Genomic DNA, 16,481 nt, shown 5'->3' with positions numbered 1-16,481 from the left:
GGGTGCAGAACTCCCCCTACCACCACCAACTCTGAGGGGTTCTCTGGGGAACTAATAGAGATTCTAAATGTTTCTGCTAGAAAACATCCTCAATTAAAGGGCGGTAATAGATATTACAGCACGGGGGATTGCAGCCTCCTTCCGTTCACCCAAAAGTACAGTGGTCCTTTGGGCAAGTATAAGGCTCTCCTCTCCCCTCCAGGAACAGGACGTGGCCTGGGTCATTTTATTTCTCGGGAGCACTTATCGACTGGTGAGTGAGGATCCAGAAAGGCAAACGTAATAATGCGTGGTCACATCTTCTCAGTAATTCCCCCCCATGGCTTGGGATTTGAGCCTCACTCCAATCAGACTCCAAGACTAACTGTAGTCACAGTTGGCAATTAAGTGAAATGAACTACCCAAGCCCTTCCCTTTGGAGCAAGGCTCTGCTGTGTGGCCAGAACTGGCTGTAACACTGGCTAGGCAAGTAGGGACAGCAGCAGCGCGGCTGTCAGACCTAAGTGACGTCAGGTCTGGGGAGGCAGGTTAACTGCAATGGGGCAGGTGGAAGGGGACATTCCTGTGGCCGCAGGCTCCACGGTGTACCCAACGGCCAATCAGCAAATATTTGTTGAACTTCTATGTTTGTGCCAAGCATTATGCTAGATGCTAGGGGGATAAAAAGGAGAATAAGATAGGATCACTGTTCTTAAGAATTTTTAAGAAAGTCTAAAATAAAAAGATGAAAAAAAATCTTATAATCTCGCTGGGGATATGAGACAGATATAACTGAAAAGCTGAGGATGAAGTGAAAATAGCACCAGACTGGGGATTAAGAGACCTGAGTTTAGTATCAGCTCTGAATCTTTGGTCCCCTCATCTGTAAAATCAGGGCGCTGGACCAGACAGCTCTAAGGTGGCTCCTATATCTAGCCATTTTTAGGAAAAGAAGGGCTAATACCCAGAGGTAAATGGTAAGAGACAACTATGCTGGGCCAGGGAAGGTTTCCCAGAGGAAGCAGGGTGTCCGCAGGCAATAAAGAGAAGGGGGTCCGCACCTGGCCTGGAGAGCATCCCTCCTTCAACCCCAGTGCCCCAGTGTCCTAGGTCTCTAAGCCTGAGTAGAGAAGGCATGTCCACATCCCACTCCCATCGTGCCTCTAACTTCTGAAACGCTCACCGCTGCCATCCTGGTCAGGCTTCCATCATCTCCCACAGAACCTCTGGTAACAGAGCACGGGTTCCCTGCCTTCTTCCAGTGACATTTAAACAAATTTAAATCCCACCTTCCTTACCCTGCCTGTATGGGCTTACCTGAGTGGACGCTTCCTACCGATCTGACCTCATTTCTCACCTTGACCCCCATACTCCCTGTACTCTAGCTAAGAAGAATGGCCTCCTTCTTGAGATCTTCTGGGATCTCAATTCAAACGCTATCCTCTCAGAGACCCTTCCTGACCCTCTCCTAAAGCAGTCCCTCCTCCAGTGGTTTTCAAACCCCGTTCCATGGAGGTGCCTCAGGAGCTCCCACTGGGAAAGGAAGAGGGAGTAAAAGAGCCTCCCAGCCCTCCCTCCTCTCTGTGGCCAGAAGAGCCCTGCTTTGATCTGTTTCCACGTGAACTTTCACTTGATCTAAACATTTTTGAAAAGCACCAGCCTTGTCCATTCACAAGGGGACCGTAAGGCCTGTCATTGCAGGAACTGTAAAGCTCTGGACAGCAAAGTGCAATGGCTCTTCTATTAGTTTCAAGTCCATGCCTTTGGCCGAAATAGCTAATCAATCTCAACCCTTATTCCTGCTGGCCTCAGACTCCGACTCAGCCCAGCCCTCCCCAGCAGCCAGCCGCAACTAGTCAGTTGCAGCGGGTTGCAAGGAGAAATGACACCTAGTTACCCTTTCCGTGCCAGGACTCTCAGCTCAGGAAGTCCAGTTAGATGAGACCACACCATCCCATGTGCCCGCAGCCTGAGAGCCAGTGCTAACAAGACCCACTGGCACAGAGGGAACAGTGTCGTCCAGAACCCTCTGGTGTCCCCATTTGCAAACTCCACCTGTGAGCGGGAAGGCATGGCCAAGGAGTGGAACGTACTCTGCAAACATAAATGCTTCCTTTTGATTCCAACACAGCACCTGCTTCCTTGGATGACCAACCCCACCTGGAGCTCTTTCAGGAATCAAACCCATGATGTCACCTGGCAACCCATGGGCCAGCCCCAGTCACCGGTGTCTGAGTGTCCCGTCAGCGCCTAGCTGGAAGGGGCGAGGGCTGCGTGGGGTTCTGGGATCACTGGCCGCACGCCCACCGGCCGCCCCCCACCCCTCCGCTCCAGGCACCGCTGAGGCTTGAGTGAGGGTGAGACCGAGAGAAGGGTTTCCATGCCCAGCCGGCCGACTTCTTGTCCCAGCGCCAAATACAGCCCCCTCACCAAGCTCCTCTCATTGCTGCCGTTTCTAATTAACGTTTCTCTGGTGCCGATATTAGATTCTAGTTTTCTCCCCACTTTTAGTTTCTGGGCTGTCTGACAACTTCCTCCTGCTTGGCTATCTCTTCCCTGAGTTTCCAAGCTGCCCCTTGATCCAGGCTTGGTCCCCCTCCCTAGATGTCCCTGTCTGTCTCCTCCTTTGTCTTTTCAGACTTGGGGCTTGTCAGTCTTCCTCTGAAACCACATTCCATACTCTTTCTGGCCACTTCACCCTCTCCTCTGATTTGAACTACCACCAGAACATAAGCGCTTCATAGGATTGTATGATAGTGTGCGCTATCACATGTTATGTAATTCTGCGTCCCCATCCCCAGGGACACGGTATGTTTGAGGTACTCCCTGGCTACACACAGGATTTCCACTGCTTCCCCCATAATCCCCAATTCCCTTCAGTTTCTGACTTTTTTTTCTTTCAAAGTCTTCCTTCCCTAGAAGGGTGATTAACCATCCCAGGTTGCCTGGGAGCTGGTGAGGGTAGAGGGTGTGTCCCTGGTAAGGGTGACTTTTGGTCCTAAAACTAGAAAGATGTGGGCTAAGGAGTACACATTGGTCACCCTTCCTACACGTCCCCTCCTGCCCTGCACTCTGGGGCCAATCGGTGACATTGCAATGACTACAGAAATGAATCCTCGCTTGTAAGTTACAGAAAACCTAAAGCCTTAACCCAGTGGAAGCACAGAAACTTGGATCCCTGGGTCTGTTGCCATGTTAAGAAATGCCTGGCCAGGAGAGCACTGTTTTGGGGTAGTTAATTCTTCTGCAACCTTGAAGTGTCACCAGGGAGCACTTACTCTGCAACCCCAAATGGTTCTATCCCAGTACCACCTGGTAGGTTGATTACCAAGGTATGTTTAAGCTGATATTCAGAGTTTTGGCGTTAACCTCTGCTCAGCCCGCTTCCGAGCAGTGACTGCAGGTACGTAAGGCGGGCGAGATGGGGTCTCCCACGTGGCTGCTGCTTTAGCGCCCACAGGAGGGGAGGGGAGAACACGTCTCCACTTCTTTCAGGGACTGTTGGAGAAGCCACGCAGTAACACCGCAGCCACAGACCCTGTGGAGAAACAGCATCAAAATTGTGGCCTCAGGCAAGGCAGCGAAGGGCTCTTACTAATTCATTGCCTAGGCAACCGAGGGCCTCGAGAAGGTTCTCACGGGAATCCAGGGCGGTCACATATTGTGTGCAGAGGCATTTTCCCAAATAGCTATTCCTTCTGTGACCAGGTTGTACCCAAAACTTCACTGGAGTATAATTTCTGCAGCTTTCCAGGGCCAGAAATCCATCTGTGTGACATTTTCTGCTCTTGGGAATAAGGAGTGACGCCTGCTTATCCCTGACCCTCACGTGGTGCCTTGTTGCTATGGTGGCCAGAGGGCCTCTGTCCTGACCCCAGCCCCACAGGTCGCTGCAAAGCTGTTTCTGCAGAAGTGCCCTGGTGGACGTGTGTGTCAGGGAGGTCAGGAAGCAGCCCAATCCTCTCTCTAAGACTCTCTCCCTTGCGCCCCCTCTGATCTTTAAAACCGTAAAGAAGCAAATCGGCAAGCAGAAAAAGGATCCCTCCTCCTTTAACAGTGGTATGCACCCCAGGAAGCTGATGTATACAAACCCATCCTTTGCTTAGATTAAATGCCTCAGCAGCATTTAGCTCTTGATAGCACTTTATAGCTTTGCTCAGACCTGCATGGAATATAAATTACTGTTGAATTATACACCATTGCATCAGCGGCAGCCAGCAGGCAGGTCACGTGGGGCTTTACAGCCAAGGTGCCTTAGGGGTTCACTGGGATGAGGCAGGGGGTGGTGACAGGCTCTGGGGGAGAACACACTGCAGGGGATGGGGCCCTGAGCTAAGACAAAACCATCCATCATTCTGCAAACTCTGCAGATGCTCTAGGCAGTCATTGCATAAATGCCACCTCACCCCCAAGGCAAGCGGCTTTTGTATCCCCGAGCCTGTGTCTGCACACTGCAAGGCTGGTCTACGTCCGGGCATGATTACGCCACAGTAATGCCACATCCTCAACTCAAGCGACGAAAGGGACTGGCTGGTTCAAATAGCTTGGCATTGACTCTAAAGAAGAAACCTCTGCGTTCCTATCATAGCACATGGAGTCTCATCCCTTGGTTTTCCATATCTCCTCACAAAATTCCTAAATTGAAGCCCTAATCCCCCAATATTTCAGAATGTGACTGTATTTGGAGATAGGGCTGTTAGAGAGCTAATTAAGTGAAAATGAGGCTCTTAGGGTGGGCCCTAATCCAATGTGACTGGTGTCTTTGTAAGAAGAGGAGATTAGGACATACAAAGAGATATGAGACAGCTGCACGCACAGAGGAAAGACCACATGAAAAGGCAGCAAGAGGGAGGCCATCTGCAAGGCTGCGAGAGAGGCCTCAGAGGAAGCAACCCTGATGACACCTTCATCTTGGACTTCCAGCACTGTGAGAAAATGAATTTCTCTTGTTTAAGCCGCCCAGTGTGTCGTATTTTGTTTTGGCAGCCAATGCAATCTGATACAACAGGTGGATATATGATAACTGGCTTATTAACAGAACGTTACAATACATGATAAAATACGGCTCTGTTTCCAGACTTTATGGCTACCGGTAACTGAAACAGGCATCTGAACACAGCCGTACAAAACGTAGCTGCCGGGCATCGTGTGGGTTTTTCTCCGTCTCATCAACGCATCTACGCTCACTCCCCCTCAAGCCCCATCACGATACTTATTCTTCTGGGTGTATGTTAGATTTGATCACAAGATCACTGGCCCTGGTGACCTCTACACCCAAGACTGAGCCTTTTCAAACTCGGGGAAACACCTAAAGGGCTGAGCCAATGGAAGAGAGCATCAGTGGGTTCAAATGTTGTCATGGGAATTTACTAAGGTCAAAGCGCCACTGTCCAGTCTCCTTAACTGGACTCTGCCGTTTCCATCCTTTACCCGGTCTACACAGGGTCCCTGCAGCTATCCTGGCAGTTAACCTTTACGGCCCAGTCCAAGCCCCGAATGGCCCAAGAAGTCTTCTCTGAGTGTGCCCAGCACCAGATAATCCACATTTTTTTTCAGAAGCCCTAAAACTTTCTGGTCTGGAACAGGCAATCTCACAATGAGCTATAGGAACCTTCTCTTGTTCTCTGTTTTAGTTTGTGTTCAGCTAGACTGTAATTTTCTCCAGAATTGGTTACAGTAGTGGTGTCTCCCTTCATATTAGATACAGCACTGCCCAGTAAATCTATATCACTGGAGGAAATGGATTTCTGGGCTGTGGAGCTTTTAAATGAAAATATGGGCTTTGAAACCCAGAAGGGAATGAAGGCGATATCACGGCTGGCCCTCTCACCCTCCTTTCTCCTAAATCGTTTTGCGGTTGCTGAGGTGTTTTTGCGTGCGTTCACGCGTGTGCCCACACAGGTACATGCCTACCTACCTTGTGTTTCAATGGGTGCCCTGGATTTCAGGAAGCATTTTTATTTTTAGGGAAATTCAGCATCAGGATAATACCCTCTCCGCAGGATTATTTTGAAGAGCGATAATAATAAGTGTGAAAAGGCTGAGAGAAGTTAAGATTGCTTTCTATATGTAAGGTATGATATTAGAAATGGAAAGCTTTAAGCGAGGGTGAAGACAAATTGTTCCGGAGGACAAGAAAAATTGTGCTTGTTGCTTTTCACCTCCATCACCCGCTCCATTCTCTCCCGGCCCCGTCGCAGGGCAAGTGCCAAACCAGGAAGCACTTGCTCTCAGCAGGGACCAGAGACAGTGCTCCCTCAGGACCCTTCGTTCTGTGGGCTTTGTTGGCACTCCAACCATGGAATTTGGAAGATCTCCGAATACACTTCTGAGACCCTCCTTAGTAAGGGAACCTATCTTTGGGCTCAGGTTGCAGCATCCCGTGGGGGTTAGTCACATCATGACATCGCTGGGTTTGCAAAGAAGCCTGTGGCTCAACTGGGACGGGTAAAAGGAAGCAGCTCTAAGAGAAGGGTTGGGAATAGCTAGGTGACATGAGTTGGGGACCTTTTATAAGTGCTGTAGAGGCTCTGACCGTGACTCCCCTGGAATGTAGAGGCGGCATTTATTAAATTATTATAAAATTCATTTATTAAACACCTATTGCCTAGTGGACTGTGAGAGCTATTTTTTTGTTTTGTTTAACATCTTTATTGGGGTATAATTGCTTTACAATGTGTGTTAGTTTCTGCTTTATAATGTTTTGTTTTGTTTTCAGTCTACACAATACACTTTCCCTTCTTTCTTCTTTTGTTAAAGCACCACCACCATTCTTTCTCCCAGGAAAGCCATTCTGTGACCACAAGGATTAATTCAGGCAGGGGCAGTTGACTCAAGCCAAGCCTCAGTTTCTGTCTCTTCTGTACCTCTTGAGGTTGCTGTGAGATTACATACATTTACGTAAATCATCTATGTCTATGCATTAATCTATATATATACACACATCCTATAAATTATATAATTCACATCATAATCCCAAATTAAATAATTTGCTGAAGGTCCCAAAGTATAAGGAACAGAGCAAATATTTGATGTCGCTGTAAAGCCTCAAACTATTTGACTGTGGAAACACATGAGAACTACGCATCACACTTGCCTCCACTGGCCCCATTAAAACACAATATACCCCAGGGGAAGCAACCACTGGCCCACTCCACTCTTGCCCACCGGGTCTTGGATATTTCAGGGAATGAAAAGTTGCGAACATCTGAGCCTGGTGGTCTGTGGTGAGCTAAGACCTTTCCAAATAGGGCAGGAAAGAGAGTTCTAGAGAGGAAATGAATCAAGACTGCAGCATCACATTTTTCTCAATGCGAACTTTTGCAGTTTTCTATCCATCTGGGCCTTGGTTCAGAGCTGAGAGTTAGTGGATCCAACTGGCTTCTTAACTAGACCAAGTGTGGCATCTACAGCTGTGTAGAAAGGAACGTTCTGAAGCTGTGAAGAGCGAGCTTCCAAGCGTAAGGCCACTTAGAGCATGCCATATTCCTGCCCCGGCTTCTCTTTTCTCTCCTTCTCTTTCTAGGCCAGCACTTTCTGGTGGACAAGGGTCCATGGAGCAAACTTTGAGAACCTTTAGGGCAGAGGGCAATCTTGCCCTGGGTTTCTTGCTAGGGACAATGTTTGAAGTCATACAAAACCTCCTGCAGACCATCTCAGATACTACAGCTCTCTGTTTGGTCTAACATTCATCTTCCTAAGTAGATACAAGGGTTTTGCAGAGAAAGCCACGTCACCAATGCCACCCCCACCCCCCAAAGCCAGCATGAAGCCCAATACAAGTAAATCTATCATTATGTTTGAATTCCTGTCTTGGTCATCATAAGGCTCTCCTGGCCCGCCCAGAGGTCCACCAAGTCAGCCTGCAACAGCTTCCTGGGAGGAGAGCTGCTACCAATGGGGATGTGGCTTAGTGGAGAGACAACTCCACCAAGAATCAGAAAATCCAGGTTCTGGTCCCATTCTTTCCCATTAAGTGGATAAACCACCTCATCTCTCTTGGCTATGATCAACCATGAAATACAGGGAGTAGGACCAGATCTCTGAGATCCTTCCAATTAAATGATCCTGTGACTCTAGGTATTGGGACAAAAAGGTACCATTCTCTCTGAATTGTTCTAGGACTTGCTGTCAGTTATTTCGTCAGACGTGAGCTGCCTGGAGAGAAGATACTGCTTCTCACCTCCTGACGCGCACAGAAGGGCTGGTGAATGGGACCATTAGATGTCATTATTTGCCATCAACGTGCCTAGGAGGCTCAGCTCAAAACTGCCCTGATTTGAAACATGGAAGGATTGGGACCCAGCTGTTTAAGTGTCTGGAAGAACTTGGCTCCTGTAAGAAATCTCTCTGGCTTCTGCCCTATGTGATCCAAGCCAATGCCATGTTCATTAGCAGAGGAAGATGCTTGGGGTGGTAGCCAGAAGATCAGGAGAGTCTACCGCCTGGTTTGGCTTATGTTTCCATATGCCTGGCACATTCGTCAGCTTGGCCTGGCCTTTCTTTGAGATGAGAACCCGGACCCAAGTGATTCTGGCGTGCTGTCACCTCACCACTGGGTCACTGGACACATATATAGATTTAGATGGATCAAGCGCTTATATATACTATTTTTAATAGGATAGGCATTGTCCCAAATGCTTTACCAATAAAATGGTAGTTCTTTGAATCCTCAAAGCAACCTTATGAGATTTAGATGGGGAAAGACACAGAGAGGTTAAGTAAATTGCCCAAGATCACCAGCTGCTCTGTACTGGAGCCAGGATTCAAATCCATGTTTTCGCCACTTGTTTTCTCTCATTCCAGTTATTTCACGTGCATGCGTATTATCTCTAGAGCTGGACTGTAAGCAATGTAAGCAGAGAAGCTCTTTTCCCCAATAGGGCCCTATACCCAGTGGTGTTTAAGTAAGATTTACTGGGCTTCCCTGGTGGCGCAGTGGTTGAGAGTCCGCCTGCCGATGCAGGGGATGCGGGTTCATGCCCCAGTCCGGGAAGATCCCACATGCTGCGGAGCGGCTGGGCCCGTGAGCCATGGCCGCTGAGCCTGCGCGTCCGTAGCCTGTGCTCCGCAACGGGAGAGGCCACAACAGTGAGAGGCCCGCGTACCGCTAAAAAAAAAAAAAATTATCCACTAGATGGTGAGATTGGGAGAAGAGGCCCTATTGTTATCAAACATGGTCCAGAGGAGGTTCTGGGTGCCCCTCAGACTCAAGGCTCAATTAATAAAATCTCGTTGCTGAATTCTCCAGAGAACTAGGAAACCCTATCACAACCGTATGTAACCTCACTCCTATTTGTGTTGGGTAAAAGGGTGGCTTCCTGTAGAGGGACATGAGTTTCCTATGAGGAGCAGGATGGTGTGGCTGAGGAAGGAAAGGAGTCAAGATCAGAGCATTAACTCTCTTACAGTAAGGCAGTTAGTAGCTTCCCAGGAGGTCAGACACCAACCCCAGTGGGCAGAGTAAGCTGGTGGTCAGAAGACCCAAAGGAGCTCGGTACGGACTGCAGCCCATCAGAGGGCTCCTCCCCACAGTGCTCCTGGCTCGTCAGTGGGCCTCCGCCTAACAACCCTTTTAGCTCCACTTTTGTCTGGGAGATTTAGGGAATGATCACTATTCACTGCTCTTCACTTTCTGAATTCAAACTCTGATGAGAAGAGAGTCCCAGAAAGGAGGTAGACAGGATGGGAAATACCAGCTTTCTTACTGTTGAGGCAAGTGTGGCAACTGTGGCTTGGCCCCTGGCCACAATCAAGCTGAGTAACACTTGCCCCGCAAGGCTGACATTTTAGGATGGTTTCCCCAAGGGAATGTTTGGGCCTGCAGGGCAGATACACTCACCCAGAAGTGACTCACACTGGTAGGCCAGAAGAAGAAAGGGAAATAGGCCTCCAATCTGGCCTCCTGATGCTGGCCTGAGCCTTGACCCTGGGAATACTGGCCACCCGGAGGAGCAAAGCATGGGCAGAAGACCCAGATGTTGCTGGACTCCCCAGGCTTGGCCTCCTCTGGCAACCTCACCAATCGGAGAAGTCAGTCACCTCTTCTCCTGTAGAAGCAGGGCCTTAGGGCTTCCCTGGTGGCGCAGTGGTTAAGAATCTGCATGCCAATGCAGGCGACACAGGTTCGAGCCCTGGTCTGGGAAGATCCCACATGCCGCGGAGCAACTGAGCCTGTGCACCACAGCTGCTAGAGCCTGTGCCCTAGAGCCGCGAGCCACAACAGCTGAGCCTGCATGCCACAACTACTGAGGCCCATGCGCCTAGAGCCCGTGCTCTGAAAAAAGAGGCCACCACAATGAGAAGCCTGTGCACCGCAACAAAGAGTAGCCCCCGCCCGCTGCAACTAGAGAAAGCCTGTGCACAGCAATGAAGACCCAACACAACCAAAAATAAATACATTAAATAAATTAAAAAAAAAAAAGAAGTAGGGCCTTAAAAGGTAGACTTGGTACCCTTCTAAAGAGAGGAGAGAAGTTTCCTACTTTATGGGCCCAGATGGGAATGCTGAGATAAAGAGAAAATGCAATCCAATTTCCCTTGGCTATACTAACTCAGGGACCCTAAAGGGCTGTGACCCAGAGGCTTCCTGGAAATGTGATTTCAGGAGAACTTGTCTGAAAATGTTGAGAGCTGAATTGGAAGGGATATTTTAATTAATTATCATTTTAAATAAACTGTAGCCTGGGAGTGTGGTGGAATGTTTAAGGGATTCCTAGGTTTTGTTACATGGGCAGTAGGAAGGACACAGCTATTGGCATTTCTTCCTACCCAGGGCCAAAATTACGGGGTCAAATATCATACTAAATTTACATTTAACTTGACACAAAGCTGCTTAAGCTTTTTTTTTTTTTTAAGGTGAAAGGGGAGAGGGCAGATGGCAGAAACAGGAAGAACTACAATCCTGCAGCCTGTGGAACAAAAACCACATTCACAGAAAGACAGACAAGATGAAAAGGCAGAGGGTTATGTACCAGATGAAGGAAAAAGATAAAACCCCAGAAAAACAACTGAATGAAGTGGAGCTAGGCAAACTTCCAGAAAAAGAATTCAGAATAATGATAGTGAAGATGATCCAGGACCTCAGAAAAACAATGGAGGCAAAGATGGAGAAGATGCAAGAAATGTTTAACAAACACCTAGAAGAATTAAAGAACAAACAAACAAAGATGAACAATACAATAACTGAAATGAAAACTACACTACAAGGAATCAATAGCAGAATAACGGAGGCAGAAAAACGGATAAGTGACCTGGAAGACAGAATGGTGGAATTCACTGCTGCAGAACGGAATAAAGAAAAAAGAATGAAAAGAAATGAAGAGAGCATAAGAGACCTCTGGGACAACATTAAACGTAACAATATTCGAATTATAGGGGTCCCAGGAGGAGAGGAGAGAGAGAAAGGACCAGAGAAAACATTTAAAGAGATTATAGTCGAAAATGTCCCTAACATGGGGAAGGAAATAGCCACCCAAGTCCAGGAAGCACAGCGAGTCCCATACAGGATAAACCTAAGGAGAAACACACTGAGCCACATAGTAATCAAATTGGCAAAAATTAAAGACAAAGAAAAATTATTGAAAGCAGCAAGGGAAAAATGACAAATAACATACAAGGGAACTCCCATAAGGTTAACAGCTGATTTCTCAGCAGAAACTCCACAAGCCAGAAGGGAGTGGTATGAGACACTTAAAGTGATGAAAGGGAAGTACCTACAACCAAGATTGCTCTACCCTGCAAGGATCTCATTCAGATTCGATGGAAAATCAAAAGCTTTACAGACAAGCAAAAGCTAAGAGAATTCAGCACCACCAAACCAGCTCTACAACAAATGCTAAAGGAACTTCTCTAAGTGGGAAACACAACAGAAGAAAAGGACCTGCAAAAACAAACCCAAAACAATTAAGAAAATGGTCAAAGGAACATACATATCGATAATTACCTTAAATGTGAATAGATTAAATGCTCCAACCAAAAGACACAGGCTTGCTGAATGGATACAAAAACAAGACCCATCTATATGCTGTCTACAAGAGACCCACTTCAGACCTAGGGACACATACAGACTGAAAGTGAGGGGATGGAAAAAGATATTCCATGCAAATGGAAATCAAAAGAAAGCTGGAGTAGCAATACTCACATCAGATAAAATAGACTTTAAAATAAAGAATGTTACAAGGGACAAGGAAGGACACTATATAATGATCAAGGGATCAATCCAGAAAGAAGACATAACAATTATAAATATATATGCACCCAACATAGGAGCACCTCAATACATAAGGCAACTGCTAACAGCTATAAAAGAGGAAATCAACAGTAACACAAAAATAGTGGGGGATTTTAACACCTCACTTACACCGATGGACAGATCATCCAAAATGAAAAAAAAATAAGGAAACAGAAGCTTTAAATGACACAATAGACCAGATATATTTAATTTATATTTATAGGACATTCCATCGAAAAACAGCAGATTACACTTTCTTCTCAAGTGTGCATGGAACATTCTCCAGGACAGATCACAATTTGGGCCACAAATCAAGCCTCAGTAAATTTAAGAAAATTGAAATCATATCAAGCATCTTTTTCTGACCACAACGCTATGAGATTAGAAATAAGTCACAGGGTAAAAAACGTAAAAAACACAAACACATGGAGGCTAAACAATACATTACTAAATAACCAAGAGATCACTGAAGAAATCAAAGAGGAAATCAAAAAATACCTAGAGACAAATGACAATGAAAACACAACGATCCAAAACCTATAGGATGCAGCAAAAGCAGTTCTAAGAGGGAAGTTTATAGCTATACAAGTCTACCTCAAGAAAAAAGAAAAATCTCAAATGAACAATCTAACCTTACACTTAAAGGAACTAGAGAAAGAAGAACAAACAAAACCCAAAGTTAGCAGAAGGAAAGAAATCATAAAGATCAGAGCAGAAATAAATGAAATAGAAACAAAGAAAACAATAGCAAAGATCAATAAAACTAAAAGCTGGTTCTTTGAGAAGATAAACAAAACTGATAAACCATTAGCCAGACTCATCAAGAAAAAGAGAGAGAGGACTCAAATCAATAAAATTAGAAATGAAAAAGGAGAAGTTACAACAGACACCACAGAAATACAAAGCATCCTAAGAGACTACGACAAGCAACTCTATGCCAATCAAATGGACAACCTGGAAGAAAGGGACAAATTCGTAGAAAGGTATAACCTTCCAAGACTGAACCAGGAAGAAATAGAAAATATGAACAGATCAATCACAAGTAATGAAATTGAAACTGTGATTAAAAATCTTCCAACAAACAAAAGTCCAGGACCAGATGGCTTCACAGGTAAATTCTGTCAAACATTTAGAGAAGAGCTAACACCCATCCTTCTCAAACTCTTCCAAAAAACTGCAAAGGAACACTCCCAAACTCATTCTATGAGGCCACCATCACCCTGATACCAAAACCAGACAAAGATACTCCCAAAACAGAAAATGACAGACCAATATCACTGACAAATATAGATGCAAAAATCCTCAACAAAATACTAGCAAACAGAATCCAACAACACATTAAAAGGATCATACACCATGATCAAGTGGGATTTATCATAGGGATGCAAGGATTCTTCAATATACGCATCAATCAATGTGATACACCATATTAACAAACTGAAGGATGAAAACCATATGATCATCTCAATAGATGTAGAAAAAGCTTCTGACAAAATCCAACACCCGTTTATGATAAAAACTCTCCAAAAAGTGGGCACAGAGGGAAACTACCTCAACATAATAAAGGCCATATACGACAAACCCACAGCAAACATCATCCTCAATGGTGAAAAACTGAAAGCATTTCCTCTCAGATCAGGAACAAGACAAGGATGTCCACTCTCACCACTATTATTCAACATAGTTTTGGAAGTCCTAGCCATGAGAATCAGAGAAGAAAAAGAAATAAAAGGAATATAAATTGGAAAAGAAGTAGTAAAACTGCCACTGTTTGCTGATGACATGATACTATACATAGAGAATCCTAAAAATGCCACCAGAAGACCACTAGAGCTAATCAATGAATTTGGTAAAGTTGCAGGATACAAAATTAATGCACAGAAATTTCTTGCATTCCTATACACTAATGATGAAAATTTGAAAGAGAAATTAAGGAAACACTCCCATTTACCATTGAAACAAAAAGAATAAAATACCTAGGAATAAACTTACCTAGGGAGACAAAAACCTGTTTGCAGAAAACTATAAGACAGTGATGAAAGAAATTAAAGATGATACCAACAGATGGAGAGATATACCATGTTTTTGGATTGGAAGAATCAATATTGTGAAAATGACTATACTACCCAAAGCAATCTACAGATTCAATGCAATCCCTCTTAATTAAAATAAAGTACCAATTAAATTACCAATTAAATGGTAATTTAATGCCATTAAATTACCAATGGCATTTTTTACAGAACTAGAATAAAAAATCTTAAAATTTGTATGGAGACACAAAAGACCCCAAATAGCCAAAGCAGTCTTGAGGGAAAAAAGCAGAGCTGGAGGAATCAGACTCCCTGACTTCAGACTATACTACAAAGCTACAGTAATCAAGACAATATGGTACTGGCACAAAAACAGAAACATAGATCAATGGAACAAGATAGAAATCTCAGAGATAAACCCACACACCTATGGTCAACTAATCTATGACGAAGGAGGCAAGGATATACAATGGAGAAAAGACAGTCTGTTCAATAAGTGATGCTGGGAAAACTGGACAGCTACATGTAAAAAAATGAAATTAGAACACTCCCTAACCTCATACCCAAAAATAAACTCAAAATGGATTAGAGAGCTAACTATAAGACCGGAGACTATAAAACTCTTAGAGGAAAACATAGGAAGAACACTCTTTGACATAAATCACAGCAAGATTTTTTTTGATCCACCTCCTAGAGTAATGGAAATAAAAACAAAAATAAACAAATGGGACCTAATGAAACTTCAAAGCTTTTGCACAGCAAAGGAAACCATAAACAAGACGAAAAGACAACCCTTAGAATGGGAGAAAATATTTGCAAACGAATCAACGGACAAAGGATTGATTAATCTCCAATATATACAAACAGTTCATGTAGCTCTATGTCAAGAAAAAACAACCCAATCAAAAAATGGGCAGAAGACCTAAATAGACATTTCTCCAAAGAAGACATACAGATGGCCAAGAAGCACATGAAAAGCTGCTCAACATCCCTAATTATTAGAGAAATGCAAATCAAAACTACAATGGGGTATCACCTCATACCAGTTAGAATGGGCATCATCAGAAAATCTACAAACAACAAATGCTGGAGAGGGTGTGGAGAAAAGGGAACCCTCTTGCACTCTTGGTGGGAATTTAAATTGATACAGCCACTATGAAGAACAGGATGGAGGTTCCCTAAAAAACTAAAAATAGAATTACCATATGATCCAGCAATCCCACTACTGGGCATATACCCAGAGAAAAGCACAATTCAAAAAGACACATGCACCCCAATGTTCATTGCAGCACTATTTACAATAGCCAGGTCATGGAAGCAACCTAAATGCCCATTGACAGATGAAATGGATAAAGAAGATGTGGCACATATATACAATGGAATATTGCTCAGCCATAAAAAGGAACGAAACTGGGTCATTTGTTGAGTTGTGGATGGATCTAGAGACTGTCATACAGAGTGAAGTAAGTCAGAAAGAGAAAAAGAAATATCGTATATTAACGCTTGTATGTGAAACCTAGAAAAATGGTACAGATGAACCAGTTTTCAGGGCAGAAGTTGAGACACAGATGTAGAGAACAAACATATGGACACCAAGGCGGGAAAGCCGCGGGGTTGTGGGAATGGTGGTGTGATGAATTGGGAGATTGGGATTGACATGTATACACTGATGTGTATAAAATTGATGACTAATAAGAACCTGCTGTATAAAAAAAATAAATAAAATAAAATTTAAAAATTAAAAAAAAAGAAAAAAAATGAAGTGAGTGTACATGGGGGAAAATATTTGAAATCAGGGATCACTGGCAAATAATGTAAAATATTAAAGATGGGTTTTGGAAAAATAAAAAAAAATAAAATAAAAGATGAAATGGATTTTTTTCCTCATTCACAATAGAGTTTAGTTACACAGAGATGTATAAAAACGGATATGTATTAATGACATGTGAAATCCTAAACGAGAATGAATAAATAAGGACTTGGCATGCTTCTTCTGAAGAGTGGCCAACTCCAAGTCTAGGAGCAGTTTCATTGGATAAATGAACATTAAAAGGCCTTTAAGGGGCAACAATAAGAACCGGGCAAGTTTACTCAATTCTCCCTTTAGCCTCAATCATAAGCTCCCCTGCGAGGCTGCTCCTGATACCCAGCAGAGAGACGCTCCCTTTCTCTGCTGCACCCACAGTCCCCTCTGTTACAGCACCGATCACTCTGCCTGGGTGTCCTTAAGGCAGGGACCA

At 44.6% G+C, this 16,481-nt stretch overlaps 1 protein-coding gene across 3 annotated transcripts in view; it reads right to left on the bottom strand.

Annotated features, from left to right (window-relative positions):
• The window catches only part of TMEM178B (transmembrane protein 178B), a 370,876-nt gene that overhangs the window by 12,441 nt on the left and 341,954 nt on the right, over nucleotides 1–16,481 (bottom strand). The window contains exon 5 of one of the 3 annotated variants that reach the window (XM_019945224.3): nucleotides 6,582–6,857. The exons of the other annotated variants lie outside the window; for them this stretch is intronic. Coding sequence (XP_019800783.1) covers nucleotides 6,793–6,857 — 65 coding nt within the window. The 3' untranslated portion in view covers nucleotides 6,582–6,792. Of the gene's footprint in view, nucleotides 1–6,581; nucleotides 6,858–16,481 lie in introns of those variants that run through there. 3 annotated transcript variants of the gene reach the window in all.

The sequence above is a fragment of the Tursiops truncatus genome, chromosome 9, assembly GCF_011762595.2.
Source record: "Tursiops truncatus isolate mTurTru1 chromosome 9, mTurTru1.mat.Y, whole genome shotgun sequence".
Classification (NCBI taxonomy): Eukaryota; Metazoa; Chordata; class Mammalia; order Artiodactyla; family Delphinidae; genus Tursiops; species Tursiops truncatus.
Note: the sequence above shows the minus strand (reverse complement) of the source record. Positions and strands in the feature narration are given on the sequence as shown.